Raw genomic sequence first — 22,682 nt, 5'->3', positions numbered from 1 at the left:
CTCACGAAACTGTCTTCCTGAGGTCATGGAAGACAGTTTCATGTCACAGGTCATACACCATGGCAAGACTGAGTACAGCAACAAGACACAAGGTACATTACATCAGTAAGGTCTCCTCTCCCAGGCAAAGATTTCAAAGCAGACTGAGGTTTTAAGATGTGCTGTTCAAACTCTTTTGAAGAAGCACAGAGAAATGGACAACGTTGAAGTCCGTAGACTCAATGTTCAACCAAGGAAACTTAGAGTAGCAGATGAAAGGCACATCACGCTTACTTCCTTTCAAAACTGGAACATGTCCAGCAGTCTTCATGTAAGAATCATGTCCAAAAAAAATCATACCTCAGTCTTGAAAACAGCGCCAAGTGACTCAACTATGCACGGAAAAGTGCGGTGCAGCAAAATGGCAGCTGCTGCTCTGGACTGATGAGTCAAATTTTGAAATATTTGGCTGTAGAAGAAGGCGAACGGCTGGAGAGCACTGCAATAATGACTGTCTGCAGGCGACAGTGAAGCAAATCGCGAAAACTGAGTTGGCGATTCGGACAGTTTACTTGATGCTTAATGCCCGAACATATAACCAATGTCATTAAGAACTATATTCAGTGCAGAAGAACAAGGAGTCCTGGAAGTGATGGTACAGCTCTCACAGATCCTCAACATCACTGAGTGTGTCTGGGATTACAGAAGGATGAAAGGGCTACGACATCCACAGATGATCTGTGGTTAGTTCTCCAAGATGTTTGGAAAGTTCCTGCAAACACTGTGTGCAAGAACCTAGAAGAATTGATGCTGAAGAATTCATATTTGTAAAAGTAGTTTTATTTTACAGCATTTTTCCACACATGCCTTCAACTTCTGCACAGTATAGTATTTCTGAATTCAATCGGCAAAATGATGCAATCCAACAACAGGGGGGCAATATTACAGTTTCCTCCGGCATTGTATTATTGTTCATTAAACATGGGTATGGTGTTTTATTTGCTGGGCTGTCAGGTATGAAATATTATCAACATTTTCCTTACTTATTCTGTGTGAGAAAACCTCGTTCTGATAGATAAAATCACTAGATGACATCAGCTAATGACTGTTTTTGTTAATTTGTTTTTTTTCTTCTTCTTTTTTTTTTTTTTTTAAATTTGCGTTTGGCAAAAGGTGAAATCAATTCCAAAACACCAAATAGTCTGAATACAAACAGAGATAGAGCTGTTAATCACCACATTTCTTAAACATTGAAAAGCAAAGGTTGATCATTTCTTGTCAGAAACAACCAAAGCAATCAGGTATCAAAATTAGTTCAGATTTCTCTGCACTCTCTTTGAATAATGAGTCTAGTTAATACTTGAAATGATTCTTCACAACAAAAAAAGTAAAGGTTCATGACGTACATCATCGTTACTGTACCACCTGCTTGGTGCACCTCCTGCACCTTATTGTGTGAGCTATTTTTTTCCAATGCCTGTCAATAGCACTTATTATATAAGCCTTATTGCGTTAACAAATGCTACGCAATAATAAAACACCTTTTTCCCTTGAATTACTGCCTCCTGTGTTTCTCACTCCCTTCTCCTTCTCGTTCTTCTCCCCAGGCAGTACAGGAAGAAGTTTCAATTCCGGGAGGCTTTGTGAAGCTAAACTATTTGAGTACCCGTGCTGCAGGCTATCTCTCTGTGCTGCGTATCCTCCTCACACCTCCTTCCCCTTCATCCCCGGTCTCCCCATTGGGAGGCCTATCCAAGGTGCACGTCCGAGCATCGGTCCAGGGAAGATTGTACCAGCGCTGGTATCCTGCAGGGCCTGGCCTGGTACACAGGCTGGTGTGGAACAAAACTGATGTTTACGGCCAGGAGGTCTGGGGCCTCACTCATGCAACTGGTAGGTGGGATTTGAAATACATTTGGTTTGGTTCTCATAATCTTAAATCGGAAGAATTGTGAGATTAAAGTCAGAAATCTGACTTTTTTCTTAGAATTGTGACTGATCTCAGAATCCATGCTGTTCAATCAATCAATCATAATGTTTTTTTGGTCTCCTTAATTCTAGGCTTTGTGCTAAACAGGGATACTTTAAAAAAAGTTTTTATTAAACCTTCAAACAGGGCTTGTGGAAATATTAATTTGTAAAGTTTGGCCCAATTGCCATGTGAAATTCCTGATGAATACAGGGAAATAAATAGTATAAATGTGATGTTTTGATCAGGTGAGTCAAATTCCCTACTGCAATCCATGCATTTCTCATATTATTTTAACGACTGCTCTGAGTGAAAGTCTGAAGCCTGGACGCTGTAAATAATTAACAATTCAGTCGCTAATCAATAAACTGTTACTGGACAATTTCCTATTCATAAACGGAAGATTGTGATCTCCTCATTAAAAAAATATGACTTGTAGTATCTGGGTTTAGTTTCTTATTGCCGGATTAGACACGTTTCTATGTAAAACCTTTGATTTAGATGTTAAAACTGATTGCGCAGTGTAATTGGGATAGAAAAATGACACCATCCGTGTTCATGTTGATCCCTGTAAGCCTTGCCCACGGGAACAGGGTTTTCATGAGAATCAACTTATATACAAGATACAAGAGAACTGCATTTCTTCCGTATTTAAAACACTGGAGAGAATAGTGTTCAGTCACGACCTGCACACAGTCGTGTTTATTGTGACAAAACAGCAGCTCTCAGGAAACACCTGTGTCTTTACCGGCGTTTTGCTACTGCTGTATCTTTCTCGACAGTGACTAAACAGGAACTGCTGGGGACAGGAACGTTGTCTGTTGCCTTTTTAAATATTGGTTTCACAACAGCAGATTTCCCAGAATGCAACAAAGTTCTCTTTAAGATTTTGTACCACCTTTACAAGACCTTCGGGACTGACAGAAGAGAAGACAAAAGTTGTTTTGAGGAGGAGGAATGGCAGGATGTGTGGCTTTACAAAATATGCTGTAGAGGAACTCGCAGAAACGATACCATCTGCAGTGGCGGGGAGAAATGTCTCGACAGTTCTGACAGACTCTGGTTCTGTAAATACAAGTCTGTGCATATGCTAAAAACAAATACGTATATGCATTTTCACATATGATATATCATATCATATGATTCTTTCCACCCCGGCGCCTTCTCACATCCCTGGAAAAAGATATACTGTATATATAAGTGTTACCGTTATTGCACATTTGTTTCTTTCTGGCAAAAAGTAATTTCAACAAAAGTCATAAAGGCTTCGACCTCTGAACTCTCTATTGCTCGTATAAGAGATAATGTTTCCACAGTCTGTGTTCAGCACTTTTCTTTGTGGAAGGTTGTAGACAAAGACTGGTGCTGAGGCAGAGAGCTTTCCAATAAGCGCTGGGATATCGCTGGCCTACCAGGAGCTTTGTCCACTCGAGTGGATGGTCTCATACACAGATTGCATCTCTCCGTCTTTCGGCCTCCTCCTGATCCATCTCCATCCTCTTCTCTTTATCTGCCAGAGTTGCGTTTCATCTGCTCCGGCTCTCTCAAATTCTCTCAACTCAAATGCCCCTGTTTTGTTATTTACCCTGCTTTTCTAAATCACCACGCCCTCCATTCATTCTACTGTCTTCCTTTACCCTCATATGGGTTTTCAGTAATTCTGCTCTCCCCTAAACTGTCTTTACATCTCCTCTCTGCTCGTTTATCCCTCCATTCTCTCTGATCTTCCGCTGTTACCTCTCCCCGGTCTTGCTCTGCCCTTCCTCTTTCTTCTCCTTTCTACCCGTTCTTTTCCCTCGACCCTTCCCCTTAATGGTTCTCATCACTTTGTGGGCACAATGACACAGGTGTGCACACACACACACACACACACACACAGACACGCGCAAACATCTGTGTATGTGTGTATACACATTATTCCATGTGCACGTACATAGTCAGTGAAAAGGAGATCATGCTCTGTTTGCTGGGGTGAACACATTGCCTGAGGCTTCAGCAGAGGGGAATGAAAGCTTTCACCTGTGAGATATTGAGTGTGCATTTATATACGATCTTGAGCATGGGTATTGTTTGTGAGAGAGTGTGTATGTGCGTGCTGGTGTGTTTCATTTTCTCTGATATAGCTACAGTAATATTCAGTTGTGACGCGGTTCTCCAAACACTGACACTTTCCCTTTGAGATTGCTTTGCCCGTTTTGCCCTGGAAAAGCTTTGTTCCTCAAATGAAGTCGGTTATTGTAGAGAAAAGAAAAAGAAAAAACAGGACAATGTTCCTATTGCTGGAAGTTTATTTATGGCAACTTTTGATGCATTTTCATAAGGTTGGGTTGGTTTCCAGGTCATGAAACAGATTTCTCAGGGGGTTGTAATGTGAATTTAAGGGTCACAAATCACACAATACTAATACGTTATATTTTAAGATCTATGCTTTTATTTTTGGAATATTTGATATAAAGCCTGTCTATGCAAGCATTGCTTTGGTGTGCATTTACACTGCGTACTCTAGGTTTTTTTTGTCCTTTAAAAACAAAGGATCCTTTTCAATGCATGTAAGAGATAATTCCTGTACTAAGAACTTTGGTCCAGCACTATAAGCGTTATTTTCTCTCAGAATCCCCAGGGTCCCAAATTACCCATTGTTTTCTCTGCCCAATCACTTCATCGATTGTATCCGTTGAGTTGGAGAACAGTTGGCCCGGTGTGCCTTCTGACATTTTCTCTCCGTGTTAAAGGGGGATCTCCTGTGTTTGTGCACAGCGTGAGCACAGACTTCTTATGTATTCCACTATCACCACTGTTCTTTATGCTGACTGTGCTCCCCAGTTCCCCTTCAGTGCCTATCAATTCAGAGCCACGTTGTTGCTTTACAGCGGAGCGAGTTAGAAAGATCAGTGTCAACAGTGACTGACAGCTGCAGTGTTCCTTCTACAGGTTTTTTTTTGTCAGATGTGTCACGCTCGTCTCCTTGTACAGTGTGTCATTGTCTTCACATTAGCAATGTGACATAGGTTTGAAATTTAGTTAACTGTATCCAACTGCTCCGATTGCACAGCCTTTTTTAATGTTTAATGCATGCTTAAAGGTGCATTATGTAATAAATCTAAAGCAACTGGCCGTAAAATCCTCCTAATATGTCACAGAGACTCAGGAATAATGTTCATATAACAAACTGAACTCACCAACAACAACAGTACAGCCAAAATATTTGCATTAAAAAAAATGTTTTGCAGACTGCAAATCATGTTTATGTTTTGAAATCATGTTTTGACATGTGGCGCCACCTACTGCCGTCTACCAATCATTGCAGTCAGTAGAGTCTTAGCTGCCGAGCAACCACGGGTTGCCAGTTAGGTCAGAAAACGAAACCTAAAAGACCTCGGTATTTTGAATGTGAATGTAGTAACCGCTTTTTGGCCACATTCTTACATATGGCACCTTTAAGAGTATTTCTCGCATTTAAGGTGAAAACATTAATGTGTTATTTAAAACGCCTCTTTCTTGCTTTAGGAACCTGGAACTCGTAGCAGGCAAATGAGTCAAATAAAAATATATGCATCGTATGAATAAATGCTTCTCACAGAACTCCACTTATCAAAGTTATATATATGCAAATAAATGATCCAACCACTCAGTGTAATTTAAAAGGGGTCAAGCGTAGGGACAAGCCGACAGAGAATTCTGCCTTTCTTCTGAGTCTTACATTTCTTTCAGCTTGTTTTCTTTTTTCTTCTTTTTTTTCAGCCAACATATTTTCAAGCTCAGCAGGCAGTTGTCATCATGTAAAAAGCACAGATAAACTCACCACACATCACCTAACAGAAAGACGGTTAATATCCATGTAGTTTTGCGAGTAGTTCACTGCTCAAGGACAGCAGCAAATACATTTGATAAACAGAAGGAATTTTTTGGTGATAATGAGAGTGTAGTGTTTGACCACTGCAACCAGATCTGCAACCATTAATCAGTTATTTATCTTTACTACTATCGCCATTTTTATATGATTTCAGCTTATATAACTATATATGTATACGTGTGTATATCTATATCTATATATATACTGTATAGCTATATACATATACATATACATATACATTCTGATTTCCTTGCACTGATCAGTTTATACATTTTATGGACAAAAAAAAACAGTTAACACTTAACACTTAGTGCACCCTTGGTAAATTGTCGTGGGAATAATAACACCTTATATGTACATCCTGGGGTGTGTGTTTACAGGTTACATATTCAAGATTTTTTCTTCGTCTTTTTCGCTTTTCTTCGTTGAGTCAAAGTTTTGATTCATTTTAAATTGCGTGTTTTGGTAGTGAGATAAAGTAGCAATAATTGTGCAGAAGTCACAAAATATACCTTTTTTCTTCCATTTTTTGTTCATGAAAGCGAGCCAACAGTGACGTATTTCCACATTTCACTAATTTAATCCGATTTTTAAAATGTTGAGTACTCTTTGTCTAAGTTGTGCTGAAAACAAATAAGGGGAGACGGTAGATCAGTGGTAGAGTGCTGTCTTTCAACTCAAAGGAATGAGTGAATGCAAAACTGTAGTGTTAAGCAGCTTGGCCATTAAGACTAGAATAAATATAGACAATAAGAGATTATATTGCACATTCTTATAGCCTCTGTATATACTGTACGTTTTAACATAGTAATGGAAAAAAGCAGGGATCAAGAGAACTCATTGACACATAAGTCAATAAAGAATATAATCTGTCGTTACAGCACTAACTGTAGCTTTAAACAAGTGCAGCATTACCATGTCTTAAAAGTACTATGTTAGAATCCGAATTCTTAAGCACAAGACTTGAGTAAATGTACTCGCTATATCGGAACAAAGCTGGTGAACCTTTATTTCTGCATGTATGCGCAATTGTGTCTGTGTGCAGAATGACGCACAGAGGTTCAACATTTCTGTGTGGCTACGGATTTTTTTAGAGCCCCGATGACTTTGTCACCTGCTGCTTTTAAACAATTTCCAGGAAGTGGTAAATAACCGTTTTCGGAAGTCGGAACTTATTTCATCCTGCCAAGCTGAAAAAAAGTCTTGATGGTTGTGAGCTGCAGTTAGATGCTGCATAGTGTATCATTACAACTAAGAGGCCACGCAGCTAATTCTAGGGCTCCTTCATGAAGCTGGGCTCCTCCTGCTTAATCCTCCACTTTTCACTGATCTCTCTCATACACACACACACACACACACACACACACACACACACACACACACACACACACACACACACACACACACACACACACACACACACACACACACACACACACACACACACACACACACACATTCACTCACTGATGAGATCTTGCTATCGTAGTAGCTATGTAGTCTGAAAGCAATGGGGAGTAGTGTTTTTGTTCTCCTGTCAAGTTCTGTACAAATACCAACACATAATTATTATTCTGTGCATATAGTGTTCTACATACACACAGCTTTTTACGGTGCATAACACCAGCCCTCGTATGTGTCTGTTTGTTTGTGTTTCAGTATCCGTTGGCTATGAATACGAGTCATGTCCAGGTGTTATCCATTGGGAGAGGAGGACAGCCCTGATGCAAGGATTTGAACTGGTCCCTTCAAACCTAGGAGGCTGGTCACTGGACAAACACCACACCCTCAACATACACAGTGGTGAGTACAAATGCATGTTTCTCTTGATTTTTAAATACAGAACATAAATTAAAATTAGGCCAATTTAAGTGGATATTTATCTTGGAGAAACAATGTTGGGATCGCACATCCCCTGAGTCTGAGTCTGCAGCTCACAGTGTATCCCAAATTGGGCGAATGATAAATTATCAGTTAAACAAATGTTATTTAGTTTGATTTACAACAGTGTTTCTCAATCTGGGTCCTGGGGACTCATTTGCATTGGAGCAAACGTCTAAAACATGCAAGACAGTGGATCCCCAGAACCAGGATTGAGAAACCCTGCTTTACACGACATAATATCACAAAGAAAAGAATTCTAATTGTTGACCTTGATGCAAAGAGAGCAAAAGTGCAGGAGTCCAGGTTAGAACCTGAACTTGTAAGCCTGTATTAATTTTCACATACAGAAAAATTCACAGACCTCAAGTAGGCACCGATTGGATAATAGAAGCTGTTATTCACACAGGTATCCATTCTTTATCCTCAAGTTTCCTTTAAATGGTAACATCATTTTAAAAAACTGACATCGAACAACACCTTACGAAGACCTGAAACGAGCGATTGAGACGATTGACTTTTCAGGAAAATGTTAACTGACGTTATAAATCAAGGGAGAAGTGGGTTCATTTTAACACAGACTTTCATCGAAACAAAATCTTCTTACTTCTGTCCCTACTTCCTGGGCTTCACTTTTCAGATCAGATGTCTACGTCCATGTTTATGTATTGATGGTTATGAGGTGAGTGGTTAGCACTCTTGCCTTTGCAGCAAGAAGACCCGGGTTCCTGGGTTCGAGCCCCGTTTGGAACAACTTCGGAACAAGGGCCTTTCTGCAAGGAGTTTGCATGTTCTCCCCGTGTGTGCGTGGGTTTTCTCAGGGTTCTCCGGCTTCCTCCCACAGTCCAAAAACATGCGATATGGGGATTAGGTGAATTGGGCACTCTAAATTGTGAGAGTGTGAGTGAATGGTTGTTTGTCTCTATATGTGGCCCTGTGATGGACTGGCGAACTGTCCAGGGTGTACCCGCCTATCGCCCAATGTCAGCTGAGATAGGCACAGCACCCCCCGCGACCCTCTGGTGGAGGATAAAGCGGTAGATAATGGATGGATGGATGGATGGATGGGTTATGAGGCAACATGATGCTATTCAACAAACTCAACTGCAAATTTCACAAAAAAGTGATGAAATTCATAATTCATAACATCATAGCTTTGATTTATTTCATAACATCAAAGCTATATGGTGCCAGAACAACAGTAATCCCTCACAAACATCACTTATGACCCACTACATATGTGTGGCACTGTATTTATTTTGCAGACACAACACCTTCTGTCATATTTTGCTGTGTTCAGGATATTTCTGGGCTGCCACCTTCGGGCAGTCCAAGTGTAAGCGCTGAGCCACTGACAGTGAGCGAGGTGTGAGGGGGCGGGACGCTGTAGAAACATAGTGACGTGGTCACATTGCTGTGCTGTGTGTCCCTTTCCTCTGCCTTCTGTCTCTGTCAGAGATGTATGAAGAGCCATCTGTGTCTATTTGACTGAAGGCAGGGCTAAGCTGCAAATAGAAGCACACAAACACACATGCACACCCAGAGCAGAGGCGCTCCAGTGGACATGGAAGGAAGTGTATGCTTTAGTTACAATAACACAAAATCTGGAATAACTGCACTCTCCCTCTTAGGTTGTGTGGAGGTATGGGCATGCTTGTTTTCACACTGCTGTCAAACAGTCAGAAAATGCTGTTTCGTTTCACCATTCGCTCTCAAATGCTCAGTCACTGCTGCCCACTCGATGAGTCAGAGACGGTCTTACATCAGCACCTGGCAAATCATGCATAGTATGCCTTTAAATAGCGTATTAAACTAAATATACAACTCTTGGATAGGAATTACATTTTTTTCATTTGTTTTTTGCAGAGACACAGCCGTCAGTGTTTGACAATGTCCTAAGCAGTCACACAGCTGTCATTGCATGATGCAGTAAACGTGGGTGACTCCCAACCACCCACTTAGAGAGCAGTGAGAGGAGCTCAAAGACAAACCATAAAACCTTGAAATTCTGTCACGTGAAATAATCAGAACTGTTCTTCAGCAGGAAATTGTGTGTTCATGTAGGAGCCCATCACTCATAGTAATAACAGGCTTCAATGTATTTATTGCATTCCTCTTCCCCCCCCAAGGAATCCTTCACAAGGGAAATGGAGAAAACGTCTTCCTCTCCCAGCAGCCTCCTGTCATCAGCTCTGTGATGGGGAATGGTTTCTACCGCAGCGTCCCCTGTGGTACAAGCTGCAATGGTGCAGCCCGGGACATGATGCTGTTTGCCCCCGTAGCACTGGCCTGTGGCCCTGATGGCTCTCTCTATGTGGGGGACTTCAACTTCATCCGCAGGGTCCATCCAGACGGATACACCAGAACCATACTTGAACTCAAGTGAGAATCACGATCTTCTTGCATATGCATGTGATGAGACTAGTGTGAGGTCTTGGTGAGGATCTCCCACAGTGGGAAGAAGTGGCATTTTCTGCATTGGATTGACTTGTGCACCATTAGAACGAAATCACGTGGGTTCATATGGCATTAGTGCTGGTCTGCATCAGTGGTCGTGATCTTTTTGATCTCAGCACACTCTGATGTTTGTCTTTTTGAGTGTGAGGTTCAAACATCACTTCTAATCTACCTCTTTAGGATGAAAGAGAAGCTGAAAGTCTGCTGTGAAACATAGATTTTTTCTTTCTTTCTGTGGATTAAGATGATGATATCTTCTACTGCGCTGCAGGCACTAAGTTCTCTATTTCTGTATTTTCTCAAGTGTGGAATCTCGATGGAATTGCAGTCATTTGTCCTGCAATATGTTCTTATGTAACTTTACTCTCTCATTCTGTATTATTATCTTATCTCTTATTTTATTCCTGGTTCAGATAGAGGTTTCATAGTGTCTGTATTTGATAATTCCCCAATCCTTTGGCAGCAAATGCTAAAAAGCTTATTGTTTACATTTTATATTTAATGTGAAACAGTCCAGTTGTCTAAATAGTCTCTATTATCACTTTCTAAAGGGGGAGTGACTCTTAAATAATTGCTTTACCTTCTCTTTTCTCCTTTGTGGCTGATTATGAAGGAACCGGGACACCAGACACAGGTGAGAATTGGTGATCGACACATCGTTATTGTCTTGAAAAGAGAAGTGCAATTTATTTGGATTTGTTTTCTACAACACACACAGACACAACCTGAACTCCTTTTACATTCACCTTCGCAAAAAGATCCTCAAATCAAATCCTCATTTGAATTTCACTGGGTGATATTAAATTTGCAAATTGGCAACAGGGCAAAATGTCAAGGATTTCTTGTTTCAGAGCGTTTGCAGAACTCTGTATGGAGGATGCAACGGTTCATTCACTTCCTGATTCAGACTAAGTGCCTGAGGCCTGTTTGGCCTCGACATTGTCCCCAGCACTTGATGTTGATGTGATATCACGTTAGAAAGAAGATGAGGCAGATGTTCTCTCTCTGTGTGTGTGTGTGTGTGTGTGTGTGTGTGTGTGTGTGTGTGTGTGTGTGTGTGTGTACATATCTGTGTGTTTGTATGTGTGATCCTGTCTGTGTGTTTCCCTGTCAAAGGTCATATTAAGACTTGATGTGTTTTTTTGTGTGCGCTTATGGGTGATTGTGAGAAAGAGAGAGAGTTAATCTGACTCCGTTGCGTGGGTTTTTTTCTCCAGCTTCCCCCCACATTACAAAAACATGTAGTATAGGTAATGTGTACACTCTAAATTGACCGTAGGTGTGAGTGTGAAAGTGAATGGTTGTTTGTCTCTATGTGGCCCTGTGATGGACTGGCGAACTGTCCAGGATGTACCTCACCTATCGCCCTGTGTCAGCTGGGATTGGCACAGCATCAACCGCAACCCTCATGTGGAGGATAAAGTGGTAGACACTGGATGGATAGATACACCTTCAACCATGTAAAATATAATAATGCATTATCTTTGTAGTGTATATGTGGATTTGTATATACTGTAGGTCTGCAAGTGTGAAAAAAGGAAAATATTGTTGCCTCCTATGGTTGTCAACATTGATTATTATCTCGATTATCATTTCAGATAATTAGAAGTTTTGCTCCTGAGTAAAAGTTGAAGTTAATTGTGGCTTTATAGGGACAGACAATGACAAGCACTCATTAAAACAGAGAAGCAGTTCACACATTTGAAGGAAAACAAGTGTGTTTGTACAGTGCATAAATAATACATCACTTTATATGGAACCTTTGTGATATTGCTACTGGACAAATTATATCAGGATATGTCATTATTGCTGGTGGTTAAAAAGAAAGACTGCAATATGTCAAATAAATGAATGTCTCTATTTATGGCTTAAACAAATCACAATAATCTATAATAACATAAACTGGGTAAATCTGTGTAAATTTGATTTCAATAGGTGATACATTGATTTTGCCAAACAAAATCCAGAATTTAGTTATGGGACAAAATTTGACTATGTTTGGCTGCCACATTTAAGTAAATGGTAAACACTGATTAATCTCCATCTGCTTAGTTTTTTTCAGTTTTGTTTATTCGAGCCTTGATTGGAGCCTTTTTGAAATGCCCAATTTTTTAGTTCTACAAATTCAGATGGAAGAAGAATCCAGAAAACAATATCGCAGCATTTCAGATGCAAACTTCCATTAAACACCACAACCAGCAAATCATATTTGAGTCTTATTATTGTCACACAACCATCTGTCTAAAGAAAACAGAGTGCATCAGTCTTGACAACCAGCAGTGAATGTAGTGATTTACAAACATAGACCAGGAAGAGTTCCACGTCATCATTGGTAAAGAAAGCCAAGGGTTTTTTTTTTTGTTTTTTTATCATTGATGGTTTTTTTTAGTATTTTCTGCAATTAACCAACTGTTTACACCAGAACCTGATCAAATTCTCTTAAAATTATATTTTGAAGCAAGTATATTTTCGTGTAGATGTAGCCTAAGAATATTGGTAAAATAAATAAAAGCAAACCTACGAGAGAAAACGTTGAAACCTCTGCTGCTCCAAATGCAGGTACTGTACTAAATATTGTATATACATATATATATATATATATATATATATATAAACACGATGTTAGCATATAGCAACTGTATTCTTCATAAGGCACTTTAGATACCCTCACGTCACCCTGGAGATTTTTGCTTCCTGCTTCTTCATTTTTTTCTCTCCCGCATCTTTTTACTGTTAGCAGCACATTAGTGTTTCTCTTTTATTCTATACTATTGTTCTCCCAAGTCAAATACATTAATTATTCATCCATATTCAGCTTTCAAAGCTTTTCACTCCACATTCTTCCCATCAAAGTGCCTATCAGTCCAACACGGCTTCAAAACAAGGTGCTCTCCGAGGGGAGACAATATGGGATGTACTAACAGTAAAATCATTGTCTCTTCTTTCCCTTCAGTAGTTTGAGCGAAGATCATCTTCAAATAGAGAAGGAAGTCCTCCACAATATCGTCTGAGTGCCCAGATGATCAATTCAAAGACAGTTAGGATCGGCCAGAACACATTTATGAGCACTGTTTTGTTATTTTGTGTGGAGGGAACAATAGAGGCACGGAGTGGAGGGGAATTTGTGAGGCATTGTTTGTGTTGTGGTTGTTATTGTTGTTCATTTCATTCACTCTGCTTAAATGTATTCGGGGCTATGAGCGTCTAATTGAAAAAAAACAAAAAACAGACAGGTAAAGTGATTTGTAATCACTTATATCCACCATGCAATGCTTGTGGTTACACCAGGAGGCTTAACAAATATGATATACTGCACAGAGCAGCGGCACACTGTAGAACACGGTGAATAACTCTCTTAGGATCAAGTTTAAATTATGTATGTGCAGTTCAGTGCAGAGGTCTGTAAACAGTTATGCACTTAATGGACTAGATGACTGACAGCACCCCTGTTCCAGGGTGTGTTTTTTAGTTTTTTTCTGGGTTGTGAGAAGGTTTAGTCTCACCCGAAAAGGACGCAGGCTTCTCTTCAGAGTCTAAAGGTTAGCCTCACAGTGTACAATTGCTCTCCAATGCAAAAGCATAATTAAAGAAAGTGAACATCAGCTGAAAAAAGAAAAGATGTTTACCAGGTGTTTTTGTGTTTTATGGCAGGAGATTTTTGACCACACCAAGATGACACTGGATTTCACACCATAGACAGATTACCGGCATCTCTCTAAGTTGCTGTGTAGACAATTAAACACATTCCCACGTTGTTGTTTTTTTGTTTTTTTTTCAATCACAGTCTCAATAATTCAGCAAACTAACCTGCCAAAGAAGAATTTCTGTAATTAATGAGCTGCCGACTGTTATGTACAGAAGCGAGGCGAGTGCTCTCTGCACATCTCCATGTGCACAGTGTTGGCACTCTTCCTACGCAAAGAACAGCACATATATAGCTCACAGTCAATATGAGGCTAAATGAAGTCAGTGTTCATGGTGTGCCAACTTAAGCCTCAGGCTTATCCCTGGATTCAAGTGGTGGTCGATCTATGGTGTCGCTTCTGAAACGTGGGGTTTGTGTTTTTTTTGTTTTTTTTTCCACTTGAACAACTCCCTGCCCCACCAGGAGCATTTCAGAGGCTAAGAGATCTATCCCTTCAGATGTGTTGACTTGCTCATTGGGTCATTTTTCCGTTACCTTTGAGTTTCTACATTGTGTCCATGGTGTGTGTGTGTGGGTGACTTATGGCCTGGTGCCATAGATGATGATTCAGTGGTGGTATACACTCTATGATTGAGAGTCAGTGGGTTGGTGTTTTTCATTTTAAAAATGGACTGATGTCTTTCTGCCACTCTTCTGTGAGGTCCTGTCAATCCTGATGGGCTCTGTGCAGCTGAACACAGTTTCTGTCAACTTCTTTTCACCTTGACGGTTACATGTCAGGTTTATGTAACATACATTCTGTTCTATTCATATAAGAGTAGAAGGGGGAAAGGTGTGAAAGTATGTAAAGTTCACCCCAGGTTGGTTTCACTGCATATAATTGTGTTGGCAGGCACATGCAAGGAACATATCACTCTTTGGTTTAATGCTTAGAATATATGAGCTTATTAATCTGCCCCCCTCCCCCCCCCCAACAAACTTACTGAAGAATGCACAGAATGCAATTATCACCTACAACTATAATTCAGCTGCTGTGGCTGCAGCCATCTGTACTATTTAAATTAGAAGACATTAATCATGTTGTTCCAGCTCAGGCGCAAGTGTACTCCTGGAGTTTCTTGCACTAATGCTATTCACTGGAATGACCTGATTGCTACTAAATACCTTGACTTCAAGTAATGGTGTTGTCAAGTCATGAATACTGGGTAAAATTGCAATTTCCCAAAATAGGCCAAAATATTCTACTGTCAATATGTTCGAACAGATGGATGCTACTACATGCAGTTTGGTAAATAGGAAAACAGGGGTAAAAATAAATAAATATGTGTGTGTTATTTCAGAATTGACATGAAGATATTGTCCTGACTAACTTGATTCACCTCCTCCTACCAGCACCAGCCCTGCACACAAATACTACCTGGCCATGGACCCAAGGGGGGAGGTCCTGTACGTGTCGGACACCAGCAGTCGCAGAGTCTACCGAGTGAGAAACCTTGGGCAGCCAAAAGACCCATCACGTAACCTGGAGGTAGTGGCTGGGACAGGAGAGCAGTGTCTTCCTTTTGACCAGAGCCACTGTGGAGAAGGCAGGAAGGCTGCTGAAGCTGCACTCAATAATCCTCGAGGTAGGAAAAAAAATTATCAAAGTCCCTTTTTTTCTTTCAGTTCACAGTTCTGATCAGGGCAAACTTGACACTCTAAATTGACTAGGTGTGAGAGTGATTGAGTGTTTGTCTCGAGCTGGGATTGACACAGCGCCTCTCACGACCCTCATGTGGAGGATAAAACGGTAGAAGATGGATGGATGGATGGTTCCCAGTTCTTGCACACTGTTGAACTCAATATTAACTGAATAAATCTCAATTAGTAGCTGTTGTATTGCCAATTCAAAATGAACATAAAAGGAATGTGCTGGCGTGTTTTGGTGCAATAACAAACAACGCAACAAGAAAATATGAATGAAGAAAAAAACAAAACGCTGACGATGCTGTACAGGAGATTCAGAACAGAACAGATGTGCAAGGGATTTTACTATTATTGCAACACATTGTGTATTTGAGAAGAGATGGTGCACATGGTGTGTGCAGTAATGGAATGCATGATGGAATTCATCAGTGTTGGTCTCTAACTTTACTGATGAGGCTCTAAGCAGAGCGGAAGAAACAATTTTGTAGCAAGAGGTTTTGGTCTAGATGGACCGCAGCCTGCTGCGACAGGGGAGAGACTCAAACAGTTTATAGCTGTGATGGGAATCGGCTGCAATCTTGCCTGCATGCCTCAGGGTCCTGTACAGGCTGCAGTCTGCCCTTTGGAAGCGGTGGCAGCGTCGCAGACAGCGAGGGTGTGAGGATGGACCCAATGATTGCAGCGGTGAATTGCACCGTCAATGTCGTTGGCAGGTTAACTTTTTTTTGACTGCCGCAGGAAGCACATGCTCTGTTGTACTTCCTTTGTTAGAGAGCTGATTTTTTTTTTTTTTTAGCTCCCACTTGAGGTTGTGAGTGATGATGGTGCCCAAGAAGGGAAAGCCCTGCAGGGTGATGGAGGAGGCTGGGATTTTTCTGTCCACATCTATCTCCAGTGTCTTCAGCTCCAAGTTAGTCGACCTGCTTCACTTCACCAGATGGTCAATCTCCAGTTAGCTAAGTCATCCCCACTACAGATGAGTTAAATGAAGGTGGTGTCATCTGTGAACTTCAGAAACTTCACAGACTGGGAACTGGAGGTGCAGCTGTTGGCGCACAGGGAGCAGAGAGGGAGAGAAAGAACACAGCCTTGGGTGGAACTGGTGCTGAGGGTCAGAGACATGTTTTACCAGTTTCACCTGCTGCCTCCTGGAGGACAGGATGTCTGTGAGTGTGATGCACCTGCAGCTGGAGTTAGAAAAGCTCAGCTGGAAGAGTGATATCATCTCAATAATGCATACATGGCTTATATCATGTAAATAATCTAGTGCCTCTCCTTTCCATTTCTGTATGTTGTGATATGGTAACTACGTATGTAGGTATCTGTGATTTAATTAATTAATTTGGATATTCGAAGTGTTGGGCAAAATCCATCTCTCTGCAGGTGAGGGAGGCACGTCATGGAGGCAGCTGCTTATGGCTTGCGGTGCTTACTCCCCACTGTCTCCCATCTTCAAAAGCTGATATTTCAATACAATACAATACTAATACTGTTGCCAGAATTAGAAAACACATCATAAGAAAGTTAAAAATCTTTATGTAAGATTAATATTATAGATATAATATTTATGTAATGACAGATTTCATTTTTTTTTTTTAAATGCTGGTATTTCACATCATGGAATACAATATTTGCAGTCCTTGCCTATTAAAGCAGAGAATACGTTTGTCACAGGGCACAAACTACATGCTTATCACTATGGCAACAACTCTACTTTGAACATTGTTCTCATTTAAGTGCAGTATTATCATAATTATCTTTTATAGGAGAGTGTGTCATTTGATTTCACAGCAGCACTGTGCTCACATAATATTACTCATTCGTTATCCGAACTTGGACAAAATGTTGTGCTCTAATATGTGCAATCAAGATAATGTAGACTAGATATCAGTAAAAAAAAAAGGCCATGTTCTTTTTCATATTCAGAAATATGCTTATAAATTACTAATGACTGTATAGAAAACATGCTACATTGTCAGTTAAAGACAATTACAGCACAGACCCCTGGTGATTCAATTTGCTCTGGTATTTATGTTGCTGAAAGTCTTTATTATTCAAATGACTATTCAAGTGCCTCAGCAATGTTAATGTTATGGCTGCATTAAATACAGTAATTTAAAGCTTTCGTTTCCCATAATTCATACAATTACGCGTCAACTCTAAGCCCATTCTGCAGCAATAAACACATTGATAACACTTTACAATAAGGGTCCCTTAATTAATGTTACTTAGTACATTTTTAATTAACTTTTACATTTAATAATATATTAACAATCATTAATATGTATTAATTAGCATTAGTTAACATATTAGTTAATGCATTAGGAAGTTAATTAATGTTTACTGGTCAACATTAGTTAATAAATTATTAAACTATATAATAAAAGTTTAATACTGTAATTAGTTATCATTTTGTGTGCATTACACAGCATTAATTAACACATTAGTTAATATATTAGTAAGCTGTTAATAATGTAGTAATTATTTACTCATGGTGTTTATTTGGAGTGACTAAGCATTAAATAACAGCTAACTAATGCATCTACTAATCATTCACTTTATGGTGTACATGTTTCCTGGATGAGCATTAATAAACAATCAATGTAGGTCTGAATTGATCATTTACTAATGCTGTGCTGATGCCCCCTCTGCTTTGAAGACAATGTTGTCATGGTGGCCACTCGTGGTACTGCAGTAAGTAATACATAATAATGATTGTTAATATATATTAAACAGTTAATTAATGCTGAATAATGTACTAACTAACTATCAAAACGTGATAGAAACATTGTGGTTGTGCTTTTTTTTTCTACTTCTTGACCTTCCATGAATGTTCTACAACCAACCAGCATCATTTGTTCCATTTTCCAGTCATCCGGTGATTTGCCTTCAAGAGGCAACAGACAACATTTGTGTTAATAATGATTCCTGTTTGGTGGAAAGACACAGCACTAGCAGCTGGTATAAGGACACTGGTGTTGTGTCATAATAAGCATACATGTAGAAAAAAACATGATAGATAAGCAGGTCACGTGAACGCTATTCCCTTAAGATCTTGGAACTGTATCCCACTGACCAATTACAAGCAAGACTTGTATACGTGTGGATTGTATCATTTCCCCGTCACCATTACACTGTGCAGTCATTTTTAACATAGTGACAGCTTTATGACAAAGAGTTGTCTGTTTCAGCTTTAAAAATAAGTAGTTTACAAAATGTTGACTTTACAACAAGGAAATTACCTCTCAGAGACTAGACCTTTCATGCAGGAGATATTTCGCAATTTCACAGCAGGAAAAGCAAAAAGTATGGCCCATAAAACCAGTAATTATAGCTTCAGTCTATTCAGGTGTTCCATTTTCAGTTCCAGTTATGCATGCTGGCTTACTGTCATGTCACATCAATAGAAAAGGCCATTAAAAATGTTGTTAGTTGGATCTATGCTTATCTTGCTTTGATGAATTAAGGGGGGGAGGGGGAGAGGGGGGCTCTGTTGTGTCTGCTTTGTAGTCCACTGACTGCTGACTGCATGTAGAGCCCAGGAAATGGAACAGTCTATTCTTGGTTGGACTGACTCACCCATCCATAAAGCCCGATTTACAAAAAAAATCCTTTGGATTTGTTTTCCTCTCATGATCATTGACGGTGACACTGTCCCACAACATTGTACTTAAACACCATGTAGACTCAGGTAATTAAAGCCTGAGCTCTGCATTCATGTCACCGTGATTGTCAGAAATACAATTATAGAGTACATTATATAATGTGCATGCGCTGCACACTTTACCATCCAGTGGGATTCTGGTTCAGTCATTTTGGAGATACTCAGTGGAATTTGTCGTGAATAGGGAGAAGCTGGACATGAGAATATGAGAATAGTCATGACAAGAAAGGTAAAGAAAAAGCCTGACTAACAAGGTGAGCGTGACTTCCCCTGGGTTACAGGAGAAAATGGCACATGTAAGGACGAAACGCAACCAAAATAGGTCTGTCATGTTCAGCTTTTCTTATACGCCTATAAGTCTACAAGTTCAGTTCAATAGTTGCAGCCCAGTTTATGCTATTTGAATTAATGCGCATACATTTAAATAAGCCCAGAGTGTCGATTTAAATTGGTTAATCACTCTGACCTTTTTTCATTGCTGACAGGAGTGGATTCCAGCAATGTGTCTTCTTTGCTGTTGCATTACATTTATATTTCCTTTCTTCTGGCCTGCCTGTTAGCTCAACTATAGGAAGTAGGATATGGGAGAAGATATCAGCACCTTCTATTTACTGCACCACATATTTATTCATTCATTCATTACCCCCTTCACAATTTCCTTATTCTGCTTTTGCCTGTGTGGTCGTCATAAATAAACAGCCCTTGCCATGCAGTGGGATTGAAAGCAATGAAAATGTAAAGTATATGTAGCTTACACTTCGAACAAAGGTCAAAAGGATCATTTGAGAAACAAACTCTAATAATCCATCCACCTGAACTTAAACGTACGGTATGTAATTTGCTCCTGAGAGAAATGTTCTAATGTTACATGAAGTAAGGTTTGCAGCAGCTGAACTACCTGCAGAGAACTGGTTTTCTATTTTTGCCTCTTTGGCCTCCTGTTCTGTCTCACACTATTTATTACGAGATAGGTCTACATGAATAGCAAGCCTTAATTCAGACGTGGTGATGTTCAGGTATAGGCCACAAATAGAAATTATCTCTCATCCTGTTGTCCCTTCTTTTCTGATGTATTACTGCGCAGAGTGCTGTCTTACACTGTTGTGATAATTAGACTGAGTTATAAATGTGCCCAAAGCTTTCATTTCAAATATGAAATGAATTGACACATTTACAAGGAATATAAAGTAGATTTTTAGAAAGCACTTTTATAATAATCAGAGAGGCATATCCTATCATTTATCACTTATCACATATCTATAATTGCAAGGAAGGTCTGTCTGTTAATCGCATAACTGTCCAACGGGTTGAGTGACAGGCTTCAAACTTGGCAGGTTACTAATGGCACCAGTGTGTGCAGTGCTGACTTTGGTGGAGTTTGGATGAGATATCAGTTAAAAAAAAAAAAAAAGCAGTCACTCATTATATGACAATTGCACTCGGGCTTACTGTATATTAAGACTAAAACTAAATCCTTCTGTATGAACAGAGTCAAAGGCAATTTGGCAAGTCATAAGCCCATGTGGATAAAAAATGCAGAGGGTTGACCAATACTGTAACCACTGTAAATTTGACACCAAAACCTGAGTTATCTATCTCATAAACAGTCAGGAATTAACCTTAGTATTTTTAAATTAGAGCCTCTTCATCTCTGTATCTGAAAACATTTTTTTTTGATATTTTCTAAAACAAAGTCTAGCAAATTGGAATGGTTGAGTACATTTAATATGAATCAGTATTTAATTTAATTTAATTTAATTTAATTTAATTTAATTTAATTTAATTTAATTTAATTTAATTTAATTTATTTTAATTTAATTTAATTTAAGTTAACTTACAAATAGCAAGTTTAATTTCCTTTGTAGGTGAAGTAAGTAGTTTATAGTGCCATCTAGAGGAGAGGCTGAAATTTACAACAAAGAACTGCTCCTCTGCTCACCCCCTCCCTTCCCTGAGCGCTACGGTATATCCTCAGCCGGTCAAATGTCGTCCTCGTTGTCTTTCTCCGTGTCAGCAGATGAGGTTCGTGAGGTGAGGGAGAGGGCGAGCTACCGCGGCCGTAGCAGACGAAGCAGAGAGAGTGGAGGCGGGACTTCCGCTACAAGTAAAGAGACGCTTGATTTGTTCTCTCGCGTTTGTCCTTACAGGCTCCGGTAGAAACATGGCGTCGTGGCAATGCAGTAGCAGCCCGCGACCATGTTATTTTACATGACTTTTTGAAACACTACGAAAATGAAACAAAGAATATTATACAGCGACTAGACAATGCAGGAGCACATAATATGTATACAAAAGTGGATTTTGGGTCATATAAACCCATAAATACTACACAGTGTCCCTTTAACTAATCATACATATTTTATGGTTATTGGAAACTTAATTACCGAAATGAAAATTAAAACTAAAAGATCCACCTGCAGTGCCGTCACAGTCCGCCAGGGGGCTGAGGCTCTCTCTTTTGCCATTTTTCCACAACATGTTCCCAGCTCGCCTCAGCATGGCTTGGCATGGTTGGTTTTCCATTACATTAGTACCTCCTCTATGTGGACCGAGTCATCGCTGTACGGCTGCATGAAACTGCTGTGGTTTCATTTTTTCGCACGACACAAGCAAACTAGCGACTAGTGATTTGTAATGCAAACTCTGTGCAGAAAGGCACTCATTGAAGTGACAAATGACCTCAGGACTTCCTCACAACCATCACAAGTGGTGCCCAAAACACAGTGGAGAAATTTATACAATTTAAACGTTAAAAAAAAAAAGAAAAACTCAAATGGGAAGAGAGGAGACTATAATAATATTATAATAATATATTATATATATATATATATATATACACACAAGGACTAATTAACAGTTGACCCATACAGTCGATGATACAGAAGCACAATGAAAACACTAAAAGTAAAACAATAAAGACATGCACGCACACAAAAAGCATCTCCAGAGATTACAGAGAATGTTTTGAAAGGGAGAAAATATCAAGCAAGTTGCAGTTCCCTGGGCATAGATGCTTTTTGAAATGATAGAAAATAACTCAAATAGTCAGTAATTACTGAGGTATGAAGACCATCTCTGAGCACACAGCAGAAAACCACACCGGACAGTTTGTGAGGTCCACATACTAGCTACAGGACTGGTGGATGAGTCATATACATACATATATATGTATATATATATTTATATATGTATATACATCCATCCATTATCTACCGCTTTATCCTCCAGGGTTGTGGGGGGTGCTGTGCCTATCTCAGCTGACATAGGGCGATAGGCGGGGTGCAACCTGGACAGTTTGCCAGTATATATATATACTGTATACTATATAGTGAGGAACAGTGATGAACATGAATATGAGAGACAGGATTAAAGCTGGCACGATGTCAGGGAGGAAGGACCAACATTGCCTCTCGTTCATCAATGTCATCATGGTGTGTGTAGATTAGCTAATGAGATCAGTTGTAGTTTCTGCAGAACATGAGTTTAATTCTGGGTAACACTCTACATTACAGTGGTAGTATGATAACAGTGTGGTAAGTAATAGTAG

At 39.7% G+C, this 22,682-nt stretch overlaps 1 protein-coding gene across 1 annotated transcript in view; it reads left to right on the top strand.

The window, feature by feature from the left end:
* Positions 1 to 22,682, top strand: part of tenm1 (teneurin transmembrane protein 1) — a gene marked incomplete at both ends in the record, with an annotated part of 169,477 nt that overhangs the window by 106,039 nt on the left and 40,756 nt on the right. Inside the window, 5 exons of the mRNA XM_083891824.1 lie at positions 1,587 to 1,872; positions 7,461 to 7,604; positions 9,812 to 10,064; positions 10,753 to 10,773; positions 15,178 to 15,410. Of these exons, the coding sequence (XP_083747950.1) occupies positions 1,587 to 1,872; positions 7,461 to 7,604; positions 9,812 to 10,064; positions 10,753 to 10,773; positions 15,178 to 15,410 (937 nt within the window). The remainder of the gene's footprint in view (positions 1 to 1,586; positions 1,873 to 7,460; positions 7,605 to 9,811; positions 10,065 to 10,752; positions 10,774 to 15,177; positions 15,411 to 22,682) is intronic.

Source organism: Microchirus variegatus (genome assembly GCF_963457635.1).
Source record: "Microchirus variegatus genome assembly, chromosome: 6".
NCBI lineage: Eukaryota > Metazoa > Chordata > Actinopteri > Pleuronectiformes > Soleidae > Microchirus > Microchirus variegatus.
Note: the sequence above shows the minus strand (reverse complement) of the source record. Positions and strands in the feature narration are given on the sequence as shown.